At 34.5% G+C, this 15,636-nt stretch overlaps 2 protein-coding genes and 1 long non-coding RNA gene across 3 annotated transcripts; 2 read left to right on the top strand and 1 right to left on the bottom strand.

Annotated features, from left to right (window-relative positions):
* Positions 1–9,655: 9,655 nt before the first annotated feature.
* On the top strand, positions 9,656–10,510 carry LOC140989394 (protein FAR1-RELATED SEQUENCE 5-like). The gene has a single exon (XM_073458600.1). It carries the CDS (start codon positions 9,656–9,658, stop codon positions 10,508–10,510), a length of 855 nt encoding a protein of 284 aa, XP_073314701.1.
* A 538-nt stretch (positions 10,511–11,048) lies between these two features.
* LOC140989589 (uncharacterized) lies at positions 11,049–11,714 on the top strand. Its single transcript, XR_012177515.1, has 2 exons — positions 11,049–11,182; positions 11,299–11,714. It is a non-coding gene; the product is annotated as an uncharacterized lncRNA (long non-coding RNA).
* A 302-nt stretch (positions 11,715–12,016) lies between these two features.
* Positions 12,017–13,695, bottom strand: LOC140990651 (uncharacterized). Its single transcript, XM_073460445.1, has 6 exons — positions 13,548–13,695; positions 13,249–13,339; positions 13,029–13,144; positions 12,739–12,798; positions 12,596–12,661; positions 12,017–12,312 (listed from the first exon to the last, which is right to left on the bottom strand). The coding sequence occupies exons 1-6, from the start codon at positions 13,602–13,604 to the stop codon at positions 12,193–12,195; spliced, it is 510 nt and encodes a 169-aa protein (XP_073316546.1). The 5' UTR covers positions 13,605–13,695; the 3' UTR covers positions 12,017–12,192.
* Positions 13,696–15,636: the final 1,941 nt, after the last annotated feature.

The raw sequence follows: 15,636 nt of genomic DNA, 5'->3' as shown, positions 1-15,636 counted from the left end.
TTAGAAATTGGGGAGGGGAGGGTAAAGTGATGAAGAAGAATCTGCCTTTCCATCCCTTTAGAGAGGAAATGATATCATCAAGGAACCGGCTTTTCAGACGGGCAGATAATGAAAACGTATTGTCCCCAAACCGGCATACAAAGAAGTAATGAAGGATAATGGGATTAATCAAGAGATTGTGCATCTTAAAAAGAATATAAGTTGCGGCCATGATACAGAAAGAGTTGGGGTGAAGTTGATTCACTGGGACACCAAAGAAATGGGCCGCTTCAATAAAGAAAGAAGAGATAGGGAACCTAAGGCCACTACGTACTTGGCTTTTAAAGAAGGTGAAAAAACCCTCCGGGGTTTTGTCAGCCCGATCGGAGGGACCAAGAATCCGGATTTGATAAGAAGAAATAGAGCCCATGGCTCTAATATCTTCCTCCACCCCAGGGCAAAGAGTGCTCTCCATGATAGAATACCAGGGAGCACTTAGGGTGTCAGAGGAAGGGGGACTGGGAATCCAGGTTTTGCCCTTCTCTTTTCATGGGAGGATTTCTTTTTACTTGAGGCTTTTTGGAAGGACGTGGAGGAGAAAATTTTTTCACAGAGGGGGACGGTGAATCAGAGTGTTCTGCTGTGGACTCATATTTAGGAGAAAAGGTTTGTTGTTTTATATAGGTGAAGGGAATTGATCTTAACCGTTGGTCTAAAAAAGAAAAAACGATCAGGATTCATCTCGGAAATTGTGCTAGGATATGAAAAAACGAGTTCGGAGATCGAGGCGTTTCAAACTGTTCGCCTTCTCGGAATTCGGAATGTTATGGACCGTTCAAATTCTAGGGCATACGTTACCATAGCATCATCCCTCTCTACTCGAGAAGACAAAATGGCAAAATTCTCCATGCCCGAGAACAAGGGAGTAATCGGGACAGCGAGAGGGACTCTAGCCCGACTATTTAGAGAGAGAGAGTGGTGATACCCCCGGGAAGACCCGGGTTCAGGGTACTGGATGATCCGGGGTCATGGATCAAGGTATGAGGGGTTTTTGGTCATTCCGATACTGGCCGGACAAATGGTTACCCGAGACATCATGCCCTCAGGTATTTACCAGGAGCCCGAGATTTTAGACGAATGATCGGGTGATGGCTTTCTACCCGAGTTGCCTCGGTAATCATTACTGTCAAAATCACGTAAGAGGTGGCAATGTGAAAGAGACAGATTGACATATCAAAAAAGGTATTAGACAGCAGGGTATAGGCAACCATCTTGCCATAATTAGTAAGAGGGCACTGAAAACAAGGTCATCATAGACTTTATTTCTATAAATACCAGGTTTATTTAATATTAAGGTGTGTTCACTTTACATTTTGCCTACAATATTTATTAGCAGATTCTCCCTAAAAACCCTGCACTAACTTGAGTGTCAGAGTGGTCACGTCGTATTCTCCTCCGGCACCCATTCACGTGGTTATCTTTGTGTTTTCAGGATAACGTTATATTTCCTGGAAGAAAAGCGCTAGGTTTGAATATATTTTGTTGTGCTCTCATTTTCCGTTCACCCAAACAACTCGATCCGGTGAAATTGCCCACCTATCTCTTACCCAATTCACCCGGTCATCATCAATAAGAATCATTAAAACTTTGAACTTAGCCTCAATACATGTGGTAGACAAGATGTTTTCATCCTAGCAATGAAAAGAAAACTTTGTTGTAAAGTTCCTTTCAAGTGCTTTTGCAACAACTCTCATAACTTAGTTGTCACATTATACCAAGATCTTGAGATCTTCAATCAGCCAGGTTGGGGGTTATCGCTATGATAGTTTTGGTTGTAGATTTTTAGTCTCATTCCTCTTGATGTGCAATATCTTAATCTCTACTAAAATTTGTCAATTGGTCCGTCAAGTTATCTTTTCATTTCACATAGTCGACTAAGATTACTTTATTAGAGGTCAATTGGTTTATGGTATTATGTCTACGACAAGAGTGTCGTGACTTGCTATTATATGTATTCTTTCCAATAATCAATTTGTCATGACAATGTATTATCATGGAAAATACTAGCTTTAACCAATATGAGTTATCCTCCAGACATATTTATTAATCATTCACCTACTTTATGGCTCTATTCAATGCTATAAACTAGGATTCTATAGTGGATTAAGTTATAAACAATGATTTCACCATCAAGTTTTTTATGTCAAATATGTCTTTTGTGTCACAATAGTCTTCTGATAATATTGTATATCTTGTATAAAATTTTTAAGTTTGTTGACCAGAAGACAGTATTTGGACATGAATAGTTTATGATATACATCATACTCTCATTTAGCTAAAATATTCTAATCGTGATACGAGTTCACCATTAAGTTTAGATTCACATCTACTGATGTTTCAATAGAAGTAAGATCATAAACATTAGATGTTATTAGCATTGTCCTAATATGATGAGATTGTGTTAGAACAATTCATTTAAATGTTTTAATGACCTTAGCTCCAAGTAAAACATCTGTTAGAGCCATACCTTTTGTGTCAAGATCCTTGGTCAACAACTTTTCATGGTCATAATCATATTATGATCACTTTCATCATGAGCATTTGGAACAACATCATTTCCATGATTGTTTGTTGTTTAATTTCTTTGTGTGTTGAGGCAACTTTTGTGATAACTTTCTTCTATCAAAAGTTCATTGTTATTTTATGTTGTAACAAACTTCAATTTCTTCTATGTTTCATTTATGACTAGTTTCAGTTATATCTACATCGTTATTTCATCACAAAGAACTTTTATCTCATTTTTGTTGTCATAGTTTTCGCGACATACTTCTTCTTTACTTTTCTTTGCAAGGTATGAATTATGCACAAAATTCGAATAATCACACCAATTATTGATATATCCAATATGAGGCAATGAATTGTTTTTGATACATACATTCATTTGTTTCGACTTAGGCGCTTTTACATTTGTCAAATACTCCCGCATTTTAAGATATTCGTAGAAAAGTTTGTAGAAATTCTATAATTTGCAAGGAGTTATAATCTTCTTATGTGTGGTTATTATTGATAATATAGGTTGTAAATTAGATTGCTGCCTCCCACAATTTTGGATAATCAAATATTTTAAAATTATAAGCATCATAACTTAGAAATCCAAATTCAACAATTTAAATTCTTCCGAATTCTAAGTGTTATAAACTTAGAAAAAAAATTTAAATATTTCAATATCTTACTAAATTTAGATTTAAGCGTTATTACTTAAAGAACGTATTTTGATTTTAACAAAACTTGCTATTTTTGTTACTACTGATTTACCTTAGTGTGTAGAAGTTAGGATCAATTGCGAGTTGTCTAAATCGCAAACTGAAGACCCAACTGATCGCACAAACTGAATCAGACAAACTGATATGTCAAATGAGCAGTTCAGCTGGTTGTCCAGCTGATAGGTAGTTCAGCAGGAGAAACTCAGAAGCCTGGCCAGCCGAAGGAGTGTTCAACTGATGAAGAGCCCAGCTGATCAGTTCAACTAAACAAGAGCAAAATCAGTTCAACTGATGAGTCAACTGATTTCGCCAGCCCAACTGAAGATCAGTTCAGCTGACTAGTTCGGAGCATCGGTTAGAATCTTTCAGTTGAAGAACAAGACAAACTCATTCAAGTGGATTCCAGCTATGCACAAAGGTACAAAGCAATTGTCCAGTCAAAGGACAATAATGAACATTGCATCAGAGCATTAAAGACAAACGTTCTAGAAGGGCAGTCGAAAAGTCGAGACACAAAGTCCAAAGAACAAATTCAAGATGTAACAGATAAAATTATTGAGTCTCACTGTACGATCAGTTTCCCACGTATATAAAGAGAAGATAGTGGAAACGAAAAAAAAAGAGAACCGGAGATAGTGTGATAAAAAAAAAGGGCACGCTTATTTGCCTATCTACTTTCAAGAAGCATTCAGCCTAGAGGGACACTTCATCACATTATCATCTTAGTTTAGAAGCTCATTTTCCTCAGTGTGTGAGAATACCTTTTTGGTGTATTCATTGTTCAGTTCTCACACACGAACACCACCACCACTCAAAATACAGTATTGCACAAAGACATTAAACTTGTGTATGTAGTCTTTGATACATAGACATTAAAGAAGTGTTGGCTAGAAGGTGCTGCCTTCAGTCTAGACTAGTAGTTCAGTTAGGCAGTAGCGTAAGTGCTAAGCTGGGTGGGTTGGTACAAATAGTTGTATAAATCAAAGTCTTCTAATGGATCCTACCCGAGGTGGTAGAAGGGGTGACGTAGGAGCAGTTGAAGTCTACGAACATCCATAAACATATCTTGTGTACTTAACTGATTAACTATTGTTTTCAAATTGACTTGATCAGTTATTGCATCCGTCAGTTCAATTCTTACTATAACTAGACTGATATATGCGGCAACTAATCACTTGATTTTAAGTTATTCAGTTTACATAAGTTAAAATATTTTCAAATATAAACAACTTTCTTCACGAAGGATTACTTCGAGTTTCTTCCGCTGGTTTTAAACCAAACTCGATTTAATTCATCGGTGTTAACATTCTTAGAACACGAGCTATTGCAGCTTATTGGAGAATATTGTGTTTGAAGCATCTTTGAAGGTGCTAGCACAAACGATCCTTCAATTGATATCAGAGCTAGTTGTTCTAAGAAGAACATTTGAAGAAAACTGTGTTTTAAAATTTGTTACTTTAAAATAGTGTTAAAAGCTATTTAAAAGTATTTCATACTATTTCAAAACTATTTGAAAATATTTATCTATCGCTCATTGCGAAGGGTTGAGAGGATTGGCTCTGCAACTAACGTTGTCGCCACTTCTCTAGACTCCTAGCTTTGGGGTTTTAATCAGCCTGCAGGGTCCTGAGCTTCACCTGTCAAGATGCACAGATAAATTGTTTGGTGAACAAGATTTCAGTTGTAAACCTACCAGTTCAGCTGAAAAACAAATGAATCTTAGCCATGCTAGGACGTTGGATGATTAAAATGGAGATTAATCACCAGCAATTTAACGTTGCTTCATTGATATATCAAATCAATGCAGTTCAGCATCAGTTGAGTTAATTTGAGTCTGCTCGACAAGTTAGCTAGCAAAGAAATCAAATTCAAGGCAAATTTCGTTTCTCTAGAAAATTGAACTCATGACCGGTGTAGCATTTCAAGCAGTCAAGGCAACCAGTTGTTGGTATATCCAGTTTTGTCGTACATAAACCAACTGATAACTGATGTAATTTAAAATATGTTATTGTAGTAGCAATTTTCCTTACAACTGATGTATGTACTCAAATGTAAAATACAAGGAAATTTATTTGATTAAATAAACATCATGTTTATCCAGTTGTGTTTCGTTGTGACTGAATGGATATTTCCAGATTTCTTGTCTTCATTACTTGAATGATTATAACATCCGAATGGATGCTTAGATAATTACTTCTCAAATACGAGTTTTAAATTCAGTTTTTGAGAGGGAGTTTTCTTTTGTCCTCAAAATGAAAAATTGTTTTTAACCTGTTTTTAAATTCAGATGTTGAGGGGGAGCTTTTAATGTCGTTTAAATGTACAAACCCTCGAACCTTAATAGTTTTTAAAAGTGTTTTAATTTGTGTTTATCGCTTTAATTGCTTGAGTTTTGTGATCATCAAAAAAATGGGAGATTGTTGGAACTTTTCAAAAATTTTGCAATCTTGATTTTGATGTTAACAAAACTTGTTATTTTTGTTACTAATGATTTACCTTAGTGTGCAGAAGTTAGGATCAGTTACGAGTTGTCTAAATCACAAACTCAAGACCCAACTGATCGCACAAACTGAATCAGACAAACTGATATGTCAAATAAGCAGTTCAGTTGGTTGTCCAGCAGATAGGTAGTTTAGCAGGAGAAACTCAGAAGTCTGGCTAGCCGAAGGAGTGTTCAACTGAAAAAAAGCTCAGCTAATCAGTTCAATTGAACAAGAGCGAAATCAGTTCAACTGATGAGTCAACTGATTTCGCCAACCCAATTGAAGATCAGTTCAGCTGACTAGTTCGGAGCATCGATTAGAATCTTTCAGTTAAAGAACAAGACAAACTCATTTAAGTGGATTCCAGCTATGCACAAAGGTACAAATCAATTGTCCAGTCAATGGCAATAATGAACGTTGCATCATAGCATTAAAGACAAACGTTCCAGAAGGACAGTCGAAAAGTCCAGACACAATGTCCAAGGAACAAATTCAAGATGCAACCGATACAATTATTGAGTCTCACTGTACGATTAGTTTCCCGCCTATATAAAGAGAAGATCGGTGGAGACGAAAAAAAAGAGAACCAGAGAGAGTGTGATAAAAATAAAAGGGCACGCTTATCTGCCTATCTGCTTTCAAGAAGCATTCAGCCTAGAGAGACACTTCATCACATTATCAGCTTAGTTTATAAGCTCATTTTTTTCAGTGCGTGAGAACACCTTTTTGGTGTATTCATTGTTCAGTTCTCACACACGAACACCACCACCACTCAAAATACAGTCTTGCAAAAAGATATTAAACTTGTGTATGTAGTCTTTGACACATAGACGTTAAAGAAGTGATGGCTGGAAGGTGCTGCCTTCAGTCTAGACTAGGAGCTCAATTAGGTAGTAGTGTAAGTCATAAGCTGGGTGGATTTGTACAAGTAATTGTATAAATCAAATTCTTCTAGTGGATCTTACCCGAGGTGGTAGAAAGGGTGACGTAGGAGCAGTTGAAGTCTCCGAACATCAATAAACATATCTTGTGTATTTAACTGATTAACTATTGTTTTCAAATTGACTTGATCAGTTAGAGCATCCATCAGTTCAGTTCTTACTATAACTGAACTGATATATGCGACAATTGATCATTTGCTTTTCAGTTATTCAGTTTACATAAGTTAAAATGTTTTTAAATATAAACAGCTTTCTTCACAAAGCATTACTTCGAGTTTCTTCCGCTGGTTTTAAACTAAACTTGATTTAATTCATCGGTGTTAACATTCTTAGAACACGAGCTATTGCAACTCAATGGAGAATATTGTGTTTGAAGCATCTTCGAAGGTGCTAGCACAAACGATCTTTCAAAAGCTTTATAAATTCTAAGTGTTATTAACTTATAAATCCAAATTCAAGATTTTCTATCTTGCTAATTTTTAATTTAAACGTTATTGATTAATTAATTCAAAGCTTGTACATTATTATCAAATTTGACAATATCGTATTCTAAAGTCTATTATTTCAATTATTGTTGGATTGGTGTTCAAACTTCCAAGTTTTCCAAATTTTAATTGTTATAGATTATATATTTAAATTCAAGATTTTATATATCTTGAAAATTTAGATTTATGCATGTTTGCTTACAAAATTTAAACTTGGACTCTCGAATTTCATTAAATATTTAAATTTTAAAAGTAAAAGCTTATAAAACTGAATTCAAGATTTAATATCTTAAAATTCGAAGTTTTAAGAGTACAAAACTTACAAATTTCATCTATAATCAAACAACAGAAAGTATAACATCTTATTAAAATGTGCTCATCACGTTATATATAATTGACACATCATTCCACTTAGTTATCCACCAAGTTTTCTTAAAAATTCATCAAAAATGAAGTATGTTTCCATGTATATCTCATAACTTGTCACGGCGTAATCTGCAACAGTCTTGATCTCACTTAACTTTCATATAAAATTAATTGCAACTCTTGGGCTTGTACAATAACAGATTTGGAGTCCACTAATTTGAAATCTATAAATTTTCCAACAATGAATTTCTTCATACACATTTTCTCTCTATATTTATTTTCCAAGAATCTCCACAAATCTATTGCAGTTTCCATTCAACTATACACGTCGTATAACATATTTTCTAAATAGTTGATGATATAATTACGAAATAAATAATAACAATTTCACCAAACATCATAAGCAATTACCTTGTATTTGTCGGTTTTTTTTCCCAGATATCGTTGGAGCCTTCTCATACAAAAAAAAATCATAAGATTCCAAATGGTCAGATAAACCATCATTTTTTGTTGCCATCTTTTAAATTCGGTGCTCCCAAACTTCTCGGGTTTCTCACCATAGACCGCTGGAACATTAGCTGGAATGGGCCCCAAATGATGAATTCAGAATGCACAATAAAAACTTTCTTAAGATTGTTGGTTTGGATACAATGCAAAACTGAAACTATTGGGTTGATTCCGCAGCAAATGTCGGGACAAGCTATGGACCAAGGCACGAACAGAATGTAAGTTGAGGCTAGAATTCAACCATATCTCCTTAAGACGAATTTGCATCATATACGCCGCTTATGGAACATGACAATAGTCTCCCAAGATACAAGGACTTATGTTTTGTAATATCAGCACTCCAGTTACAAAACCGGGTGAAATTCAAGATGTTTTTTGAACCTTCAAATATGATGAACCAAAATTGTATGCAGCAATAAGTAATTGAAGAAAATATATGTATTCTGACGTTTTTGGATTCCTAGCCTTTTTCCATTATGATATAAGGATCGACCTATTTATAGATTTCCAAGATTGGAATCATGTTTTCGCTAATAAACACTCTAGGCTTGCGATTAAATCCAATCCATTAGTAATCTAATGGTATAAATCGCACCCCATTTGGCGAGTCACAGCCATTGGATCACATCTCTCGATTAGATTCAATTTGGTGCGTCCATTTCAAATTGGACAATCCCGATTACATATCTTAGGGTACAACCATAGATCTATCAAATCTCAACCGTCCGCATAATCCATTTTCTTCTTTTTCTCGTTTTTCCTCTCTCTCAATTTTATTATTATTTTTTTTGCAGGCAATACTATAACATACAAGGTTCGATTTTTTCTTATTTTAAATGTCTAATTTTTTTTTTCTAATTGTTTAGCTATCGAATTTTTTATTTGATTTTGTTGGTTTGTATTTTTATGTTACTATTGATCTGAAACAAGCCAAAAATTTTATTGATACTTTCAGATTCTTGATGGATTCTAGTTCAAATATAGAATTCAAGCCTAAGATTGGTATGGAATTTGATAGTCTAGACGAGTCTTGGAAGTTTTGGGTTGAATATGGTGGGAAAAATGGATTTGGAGTTAGGAAGCATTATTTTAACAAGAACAAGAACACCGGATTTATAACTTCGTATAAATATGTTTGTTGCAAGGAGGGTGTTTGTAAAAAAGACAAAAGAGAATAATCGACACTCAATCCTCGGCTTGAGACTCGAACAAATTGTAAAGTAAGAATGGGCGTCACATTTGTGGATAGTAAATATAAAGTTAATGAGTTTATCGAAGAGCATAATCACCCACTCCATATTCAAGAAACAGTTCGTATGTTGTCTTCCTAACGTAAAATTACAGAAGTTCAAGCCTACGAGATTGATTTGGCAAAGGATGTTGGGCTTAAACAAAAATAAAATTTTCAGTTGATGAGTAAGCATGCAGGGGGAATAGATGATCTTGGTTATACAATGTTAAATGCTAAAAATTATATTCGATCCAAAAGACAAAGAAGTATGGTATATGGGGAAGTTGGTTGTCTGATACGATATTTTCAACAACAGTTATCTAAAAATCCATCATTTTACCATGCTAATCAGATGGATGTGGAAGAACAGATAACTAATGTTTTTTAGGATGATGCGAGAATGCTAATCGACTATGAGTATTTTGGTGATGTTGTGTCACTAGATACCACATATTGTACGAACCGTGCATACCGACCACTTGCTATCTTCTCAGGTTTCAATCATCATAGAGGAGCAGTGATTTTTGGTGCAGCACTTTTGTATGATGGGACTGCATCATCATTTAAATGGTTGTTCGAAACTTTTTTAGAGGCACACAAGCAAAAAAAGCCTCTCACTATCTTCACTGATCAGGATCAAGCTATGGCAAAGGCCTTACAAAAGGTGATGCCTGAGGTATTTCATGGATTGTGCACATGGCATTTGATGCAAAATGGCATCAAACACTTGGGAAACTTGATGAAAGATGGTTCTCATTTCTTAAATGATTTTAAGAGATGCATGTATGGCATTGATGATGAGACCCGATTCGAGGAGGCTTGGAGTGTTCTACTAGTACAATATAATATTCAAGAAAACACATGGCTGCAATCCACTTACAATATAAAGGAGAAATGGGCAGCTTGTTACATGAACAAGGCTTTCACACTTGGTATGAGAAACACACAACTCAGTGAAAGTGTCAATTCTGATATAAAGAGTTGTATGAAACCCGACTTAGATATAATGCAATTTTTTAAGCACTTCGAACAGGTCTTGGAGGAAAAGCGGTACAATGAGCTAAGATGTGAATTTGAAACACGCCAAAAATTACCGAGATTAAAGCTAGAGAGTTCTCCTATGTTGCGTCAACTTTCTGAAATTTATACCCTCACTATCTTTCATCTATTTCAAGTAGAGTTTGTTTTGTTCGCAGCTGCTTACATAAAATATAAAAATGAAACTCAACCATTATTTGAATATGTTGTCGGGTGAATTGATAAAGAAAGAGAATGGAGGGTGACATTTAATCCTAGCACAAAGATGATTTCATGTAGTTGCCGAAAATTTGAGATGACTGGATTATTGTGTTGTCATGCTGTGAAAGTATATGATGTGCAGGACGTAAAAAAACTGCCAGAGCATTATATCTTGAATAGATGGACGAGAAAAGCTAGGATTGGAGTGGTACATGATTGTATGGGGATTTGTATGATGCTCATAAGACTGGCAACCGAAGCCTCCGTCCACCCATCAACTTTCTCTTTGGTGCATAATTCGGTATGTGATCTAACCAAGCAAGTCATGGAAATGCGTTTGACTGAAGTGAGCCAAGACAACAATGGTGGTGTCAGGACATCATCGATATGACCTTCTATGATACAAGCGAAAGGATTCAAGAAATGAAATGGCGTGAAAAAGTCAAGAAGGTTGAAGAATTGGGTAGAACTTCAAGCAAAACGAAGAAAAACAAATTTGAGAGTCGAGGTAAATTAACTAATGTTAATACTTTTTTGAAATAAAAATTATATAGATTTCTTATTTTTACAATCATTGTAGGATATCGGAACACACGATGAATTACCCGTATCTTGTTCAGCACCTCCGGTACCTCATGCATGTCTTCAAACAACTAGAAGTCAATTCAATTTCACTGAATTATTAATCGTATGAACTTTAATGATATCTAAAATATTTTTAGTGGGTAAAACTTTTAAGCCAAAAAAATATTAATTCTTATATGGTAAAATTGATTTTATAATATTTATTCTTATTTAATATAGACACAATTTGATCATCCTCACCATTCTCTTGAAGCCATGGATTTCAATGGAGATATATCGAATAATGCTCTTGAGTAGTTTTTTATTTAAAGAATAGCCGATTAACATTGTTAGTTGAAATGAAATTTCAAAATGTATGAATTATTTATTTTTTATGGAAATGTGGTGTTGAATTTTAGTTTTTGATATTGCATGATGAAAATGTTCTAAATTTTAATTTAAGCATTAACATGTTAATAGTTTTATATTGTTAAAAATTATGTTCATTGGAAAAAAAATTAATAATACTCATCAAATTCGAAAAAAATGATACGGTTTTTCACATGTAAAAATTTAATATAGTAATTTTTAATTGCAAAATTATTAATTTAACATAAAAGAATTAAAATGTTTATATTATTTCATATAAAATTGTCTGCTAATGTTTGTGGAAGATGAAAAAAAATGGAGGAAAATGGAAGGAAAACAAAAGAGAAAAAGAGGGAAAAAAATGAAAAAAAAAAAAAGAAAAATTAAAAAAAAATTCAATGTGTTCAAGCATCAGTAGGTGATCCGGGTCCCTTATTTTAGCACCATCATACCCATGTTTGTTGAGTCGGCATTACCATGTACTCTGAAACGACAAACCCCACCAAATGTATAAGGAAATTCATCTATCAGGCATAGGAATAAGTATTGTAGATACATACATACAAATGGACTTTGCATCCAATTTTTATTTTGTAAGGTTTCTTTGGTCCATTTGTTTCCGTCATAAACAAACATACAAAATCTTTAGATTTTACCCTTCACTCGGATCCCGTCCGTCATATTCAATTGCGGACAGATCAGTCTCCTTGTCGTAAGAAATTTTAGTAGCAGCTTTGTTATCCTGCAACCTGCAAGCCAACCAGGCTACCCCTCATACAAGCCCTCTCCCTTGATAGCACAAGTCGCCTGTCTATGCCATTTTCTGTCTTTCATATCATAGAGACCAAGCCCTTCACAAACTTCAGTTGGTGTCATTGCCCCTTCCTGAACCCAAAAATAAATGCCAAATTACAATCATTTTTTTTAAAATTTTTAGTCATGCTATCAATTAATTCACATTTGCAGTCCACTAACATACGTGTACTTTTTTTTTTTGGGCGATTCTAGTCCTTTTCACCTAAGTGGTGTTACGAATAATGTGCGTCGATACGTCAGTATTTTACGGTGACACGTCATCATACCGATGACAAGAATAGGAAATATATTTTTAATGGAAATAACGTCTACACGTGACTGGCTCGAGTTCGGTTTCAGTAAAACGACTTACTATGTCTTGTTTGTTTGCAAAGACCAATATAACAGCATTAATCATGTATGGATGTGAGATGATGGCCTGAAAAAAGAATGAAAGAAGTGAGAAAGAGATGTGGAGACACAAANATATATCAAAATTAATTATTCGGACGAAACCTGAAAATTTTCCTTTGCCCACCCTATACTCTCTCTATCGGCAGAGTCTAAAACATATATCTGTCATAAGAGAAGAACCAATCACCAACAAATGACTTACAGAAATAGCTTCTTGGAATATATATGTACCCAAATCCTACAAATATAAGCCTTAATTGTTCTTGTTACTGCTTAAAAAGGCTATGGATTAATGAATCATCATGTTGCCTAAAAATTGAAGTTTTGAAAGAAATCACTTTTCTCTGTCAAATAGATCATATTGCCGAGTTCAAGTACTAGAGGAGCATTACCAGCCCCGAAGTGTTGTAAAAGAAGTGTCTCCATATTGGTCTCATTCTATCACGTCCACCCATATCCAACATCATAAACGTTATATCTCGATATCGAACCTCCTCTACATTGAAACCTGATTGCAACATAATTCATTCAAGTCCAAATTTTGTCTCGAAAACAAGAAAATCCGAAAAGATATGGGTGTGATCTCCCCAGTAATAGTAAAGAATAACAAACCAACTGTAGGATTGTTCGGCGGAACCACTCCGCTGTGAAGCTTGTACAGAACAGTTGTCTTGCCAGCACAATGCAGCCCATGCATCACGATCTACGCCACCAACCAAGACCAACATTCAGAAACAGATATAAATCCAACAAAGTTTCCGGCTCTAGCTAGCTCAATGTATTGATCAAATGAATCAATACTCAATCCATCTAGATTCGAAACAAACACTTTCATAACTCAACCAAAAACAATGCATATAGTTTTTATAGTTTCGCGCCAAATTATCAACTTCAGGAGTGAAAAAAATTACCCGAATCTTCGAGTTGCCAAAGAGATCGTCATAGAGCTTGCCAAAGGCTTGTCCCATTATTCCAGCAGAATTTCTTCTTTCAATGAACAAAATTTGGAAGGAAAAAGCAGCAGGAAGATCTCCTGTTAATTTGGCTAGAAATACTTAAGCAGCANTCCTATGTTTGATAACTTGTGTGGCAAGCTAAACCTCATGAATGTTTATGGTTCAGCTTGAGGGGGAGTGTAGAAATATGTGTCATTTTCTAGTTCCATTATCTTAGGATTACCGATAGGGTATTTAAGTTTAAACTCTTGATATTATCAAGAGTTGTTAGTTTGTTTCCTTAATTCTAGCATTTTTAGTTTTTCCTCCTCTTGTATTTAACCTCTGATTGATGAATAATAAAGATATATTTTGTCTCAGATTTCTTTAGCAAGAAACATTCAATTTATAATTTGAAAACTTGAAACACACCCTTTACCAGCAAAGATTTTTGGGTTCACTACACCAAGGTTTGACTATCCTCTATTTTTCATTACATTACTAATGGAATAACCAATTGCTACCTCAGTGAAAATTGATGAACAAAACATATGGATCTCACGTTTGGCTCTTATTAATCAGTATAAAAGATTAAATTACCTTATGATAAATATAAATTTTAGAACTTGACTAGAGGTGGCACCTAGAGATTGGTAAAAATCTCCCATCCCCACATACTATTTTTTAAAAAAAAAAAAAAAATTATGCTCGTTTTATTGAGGGATGGAGCACATCAAGTCAACCAAGAGAGAATGAATCGTCAGAAACCAAATAATTGTATCTAGCCAAAATGTTGCCTTTTGTATGATATTAAATAATAATTGTTCGGATCTAATATCAGCTCTTATCTAGTTTTTTATTTAAAAATTTTATTGAATCCAAACTTCAATTATTTGAAAATAGAGAAGACTATAAAATTAATTAATGTTGCTATGTTTATTTTCTTCTTTTAAAGTCAAATCTTACAAACGAAGCATCATTTATATATCTTACAAACATATATTTAAGGAATCATGTCAAGTGACATCATGTAAAATGGATTGAATAATAGCATATGATATGTAACTCGATTCATTGTTTTTATAAATAACAGTACCAAATTTTAATTGTCTTTGTTATAGTTCATTTTCAAGAGACGAGTTTAGTTACCTTGTAAAACGATGTGAAAAACAAAGCCAAATTAGATCTGAATGAAGCTGAAAGTCTGGGAAAAAAAGGTAGCAGAATATCAGCATTGAAAAGCAAGGAACAAAAAACTACAAACTTTGATGTTTGATATCATTCAAAAAATTCCTGCTCAATGTTTCCTGAAAAGTTCGTACTTGGCAGGAGGATGTTGTTAGAGTAGGTACTTGTGATTTGGACTTTTATTGACTCTGATGTAACACGATTTTTATTAAATTATGACATTATGATTTATCTGCATACCTATGCAAGCTGCATAAGTAAAGTCATTGAATATACAATAGGTACCATGAGGTCGGACTCTCAACGTGACATCATGAAACTCATTAAGAAGTGTACCGTATATTCTAAACAGATTTCTAGTCGAATTAGCTGTTTAAAATAAAGATAAAAGTCGCTTGAGCTTGAGACTAAAATTTGTGATGTAAACGTCATGTTTCATTGACAAGGGCATGAAGATGTCGAAGATGTCCTAGTTGCACATATCATGTCACTATTAGTACTTAAAGATAAATCACATCGTTATCGAATTCATATGCAACTCTTGATATATCAATTGTAACATATTCGAGCAGAATATATGTGTTGAAGGAACCGTACTATAAACAAACCATAACTTAAGGTTCTTGCATACACTATCAGTGATATCTAGGGGATTATGGGCGACGCTACTAGATGCTCTTACCATGATCCGATAGGTGCAATCAGAAATGAGTTCTAACATTTTTGATCAAAGAGTCGATGAAAGAATGAGTCTAATTATGGTAAGCTCGAATAAGAATAATTGTTATTCTGAATCATAGAGAGATGTGAACCACAACTAGCTGTATCCCTGAACCATTGAAGGTCACACAAGTATCAGATTTTGTGCTTCTGTTGA

The sequence above is a fragment of the Primulina huaijiensis genome, chromosome 12 (assembly GCF_012295235.1).
Source record: "Primulina huaijiensis isolate GDHJ02 chromosome 12, ASM1229523v2, whole genome shotgun sequence".
NCBI classification, from domain to species: domain Eukaryota; kingdom Viridiplantae; phylum Streptophyta; class Magnoliopsida; order Lamiales; family Gesneriaceae; genus Primulina; species Primulina huaijiensis.
The sequence above is the reverse complement of the archived record's forward strand: the minus strand, read 5'-3'. Positions and strand labels throughout refer to the sequence as shown.

Bases quoted from the DNA above. Each gene is read 5' to 3' on its own strand.
- LOC140989394 (XM_073458600.1), top strand. From the start codon at position 9,656: ATGCTAATCGACTATGAGTATTTTGGTGATGTTGTGTCACTAGATACC.
- LOC140990651 (XM_073460445.1), bottom strand. From the start codon at position 13,604: ATGGGACAAGCCTTTGGCAAGCTCTATGACGATCTCTTTGGCAACTCG. The intron at 12,662-12,738 runs GTTTCGTCCGAA...TTCTTTTTTCAG, and splicing joins GGGCAAAGGAAAATTTTCAG to GCCATCATCTCACATCCATA. The intron at 12,313-12,595 runs GTAAGTCGTTTT...TTTTGGGTTCAG, and splicing joins TTGCAAACAAACAAGACATA to GAAGGGGCAATGACACCAAC.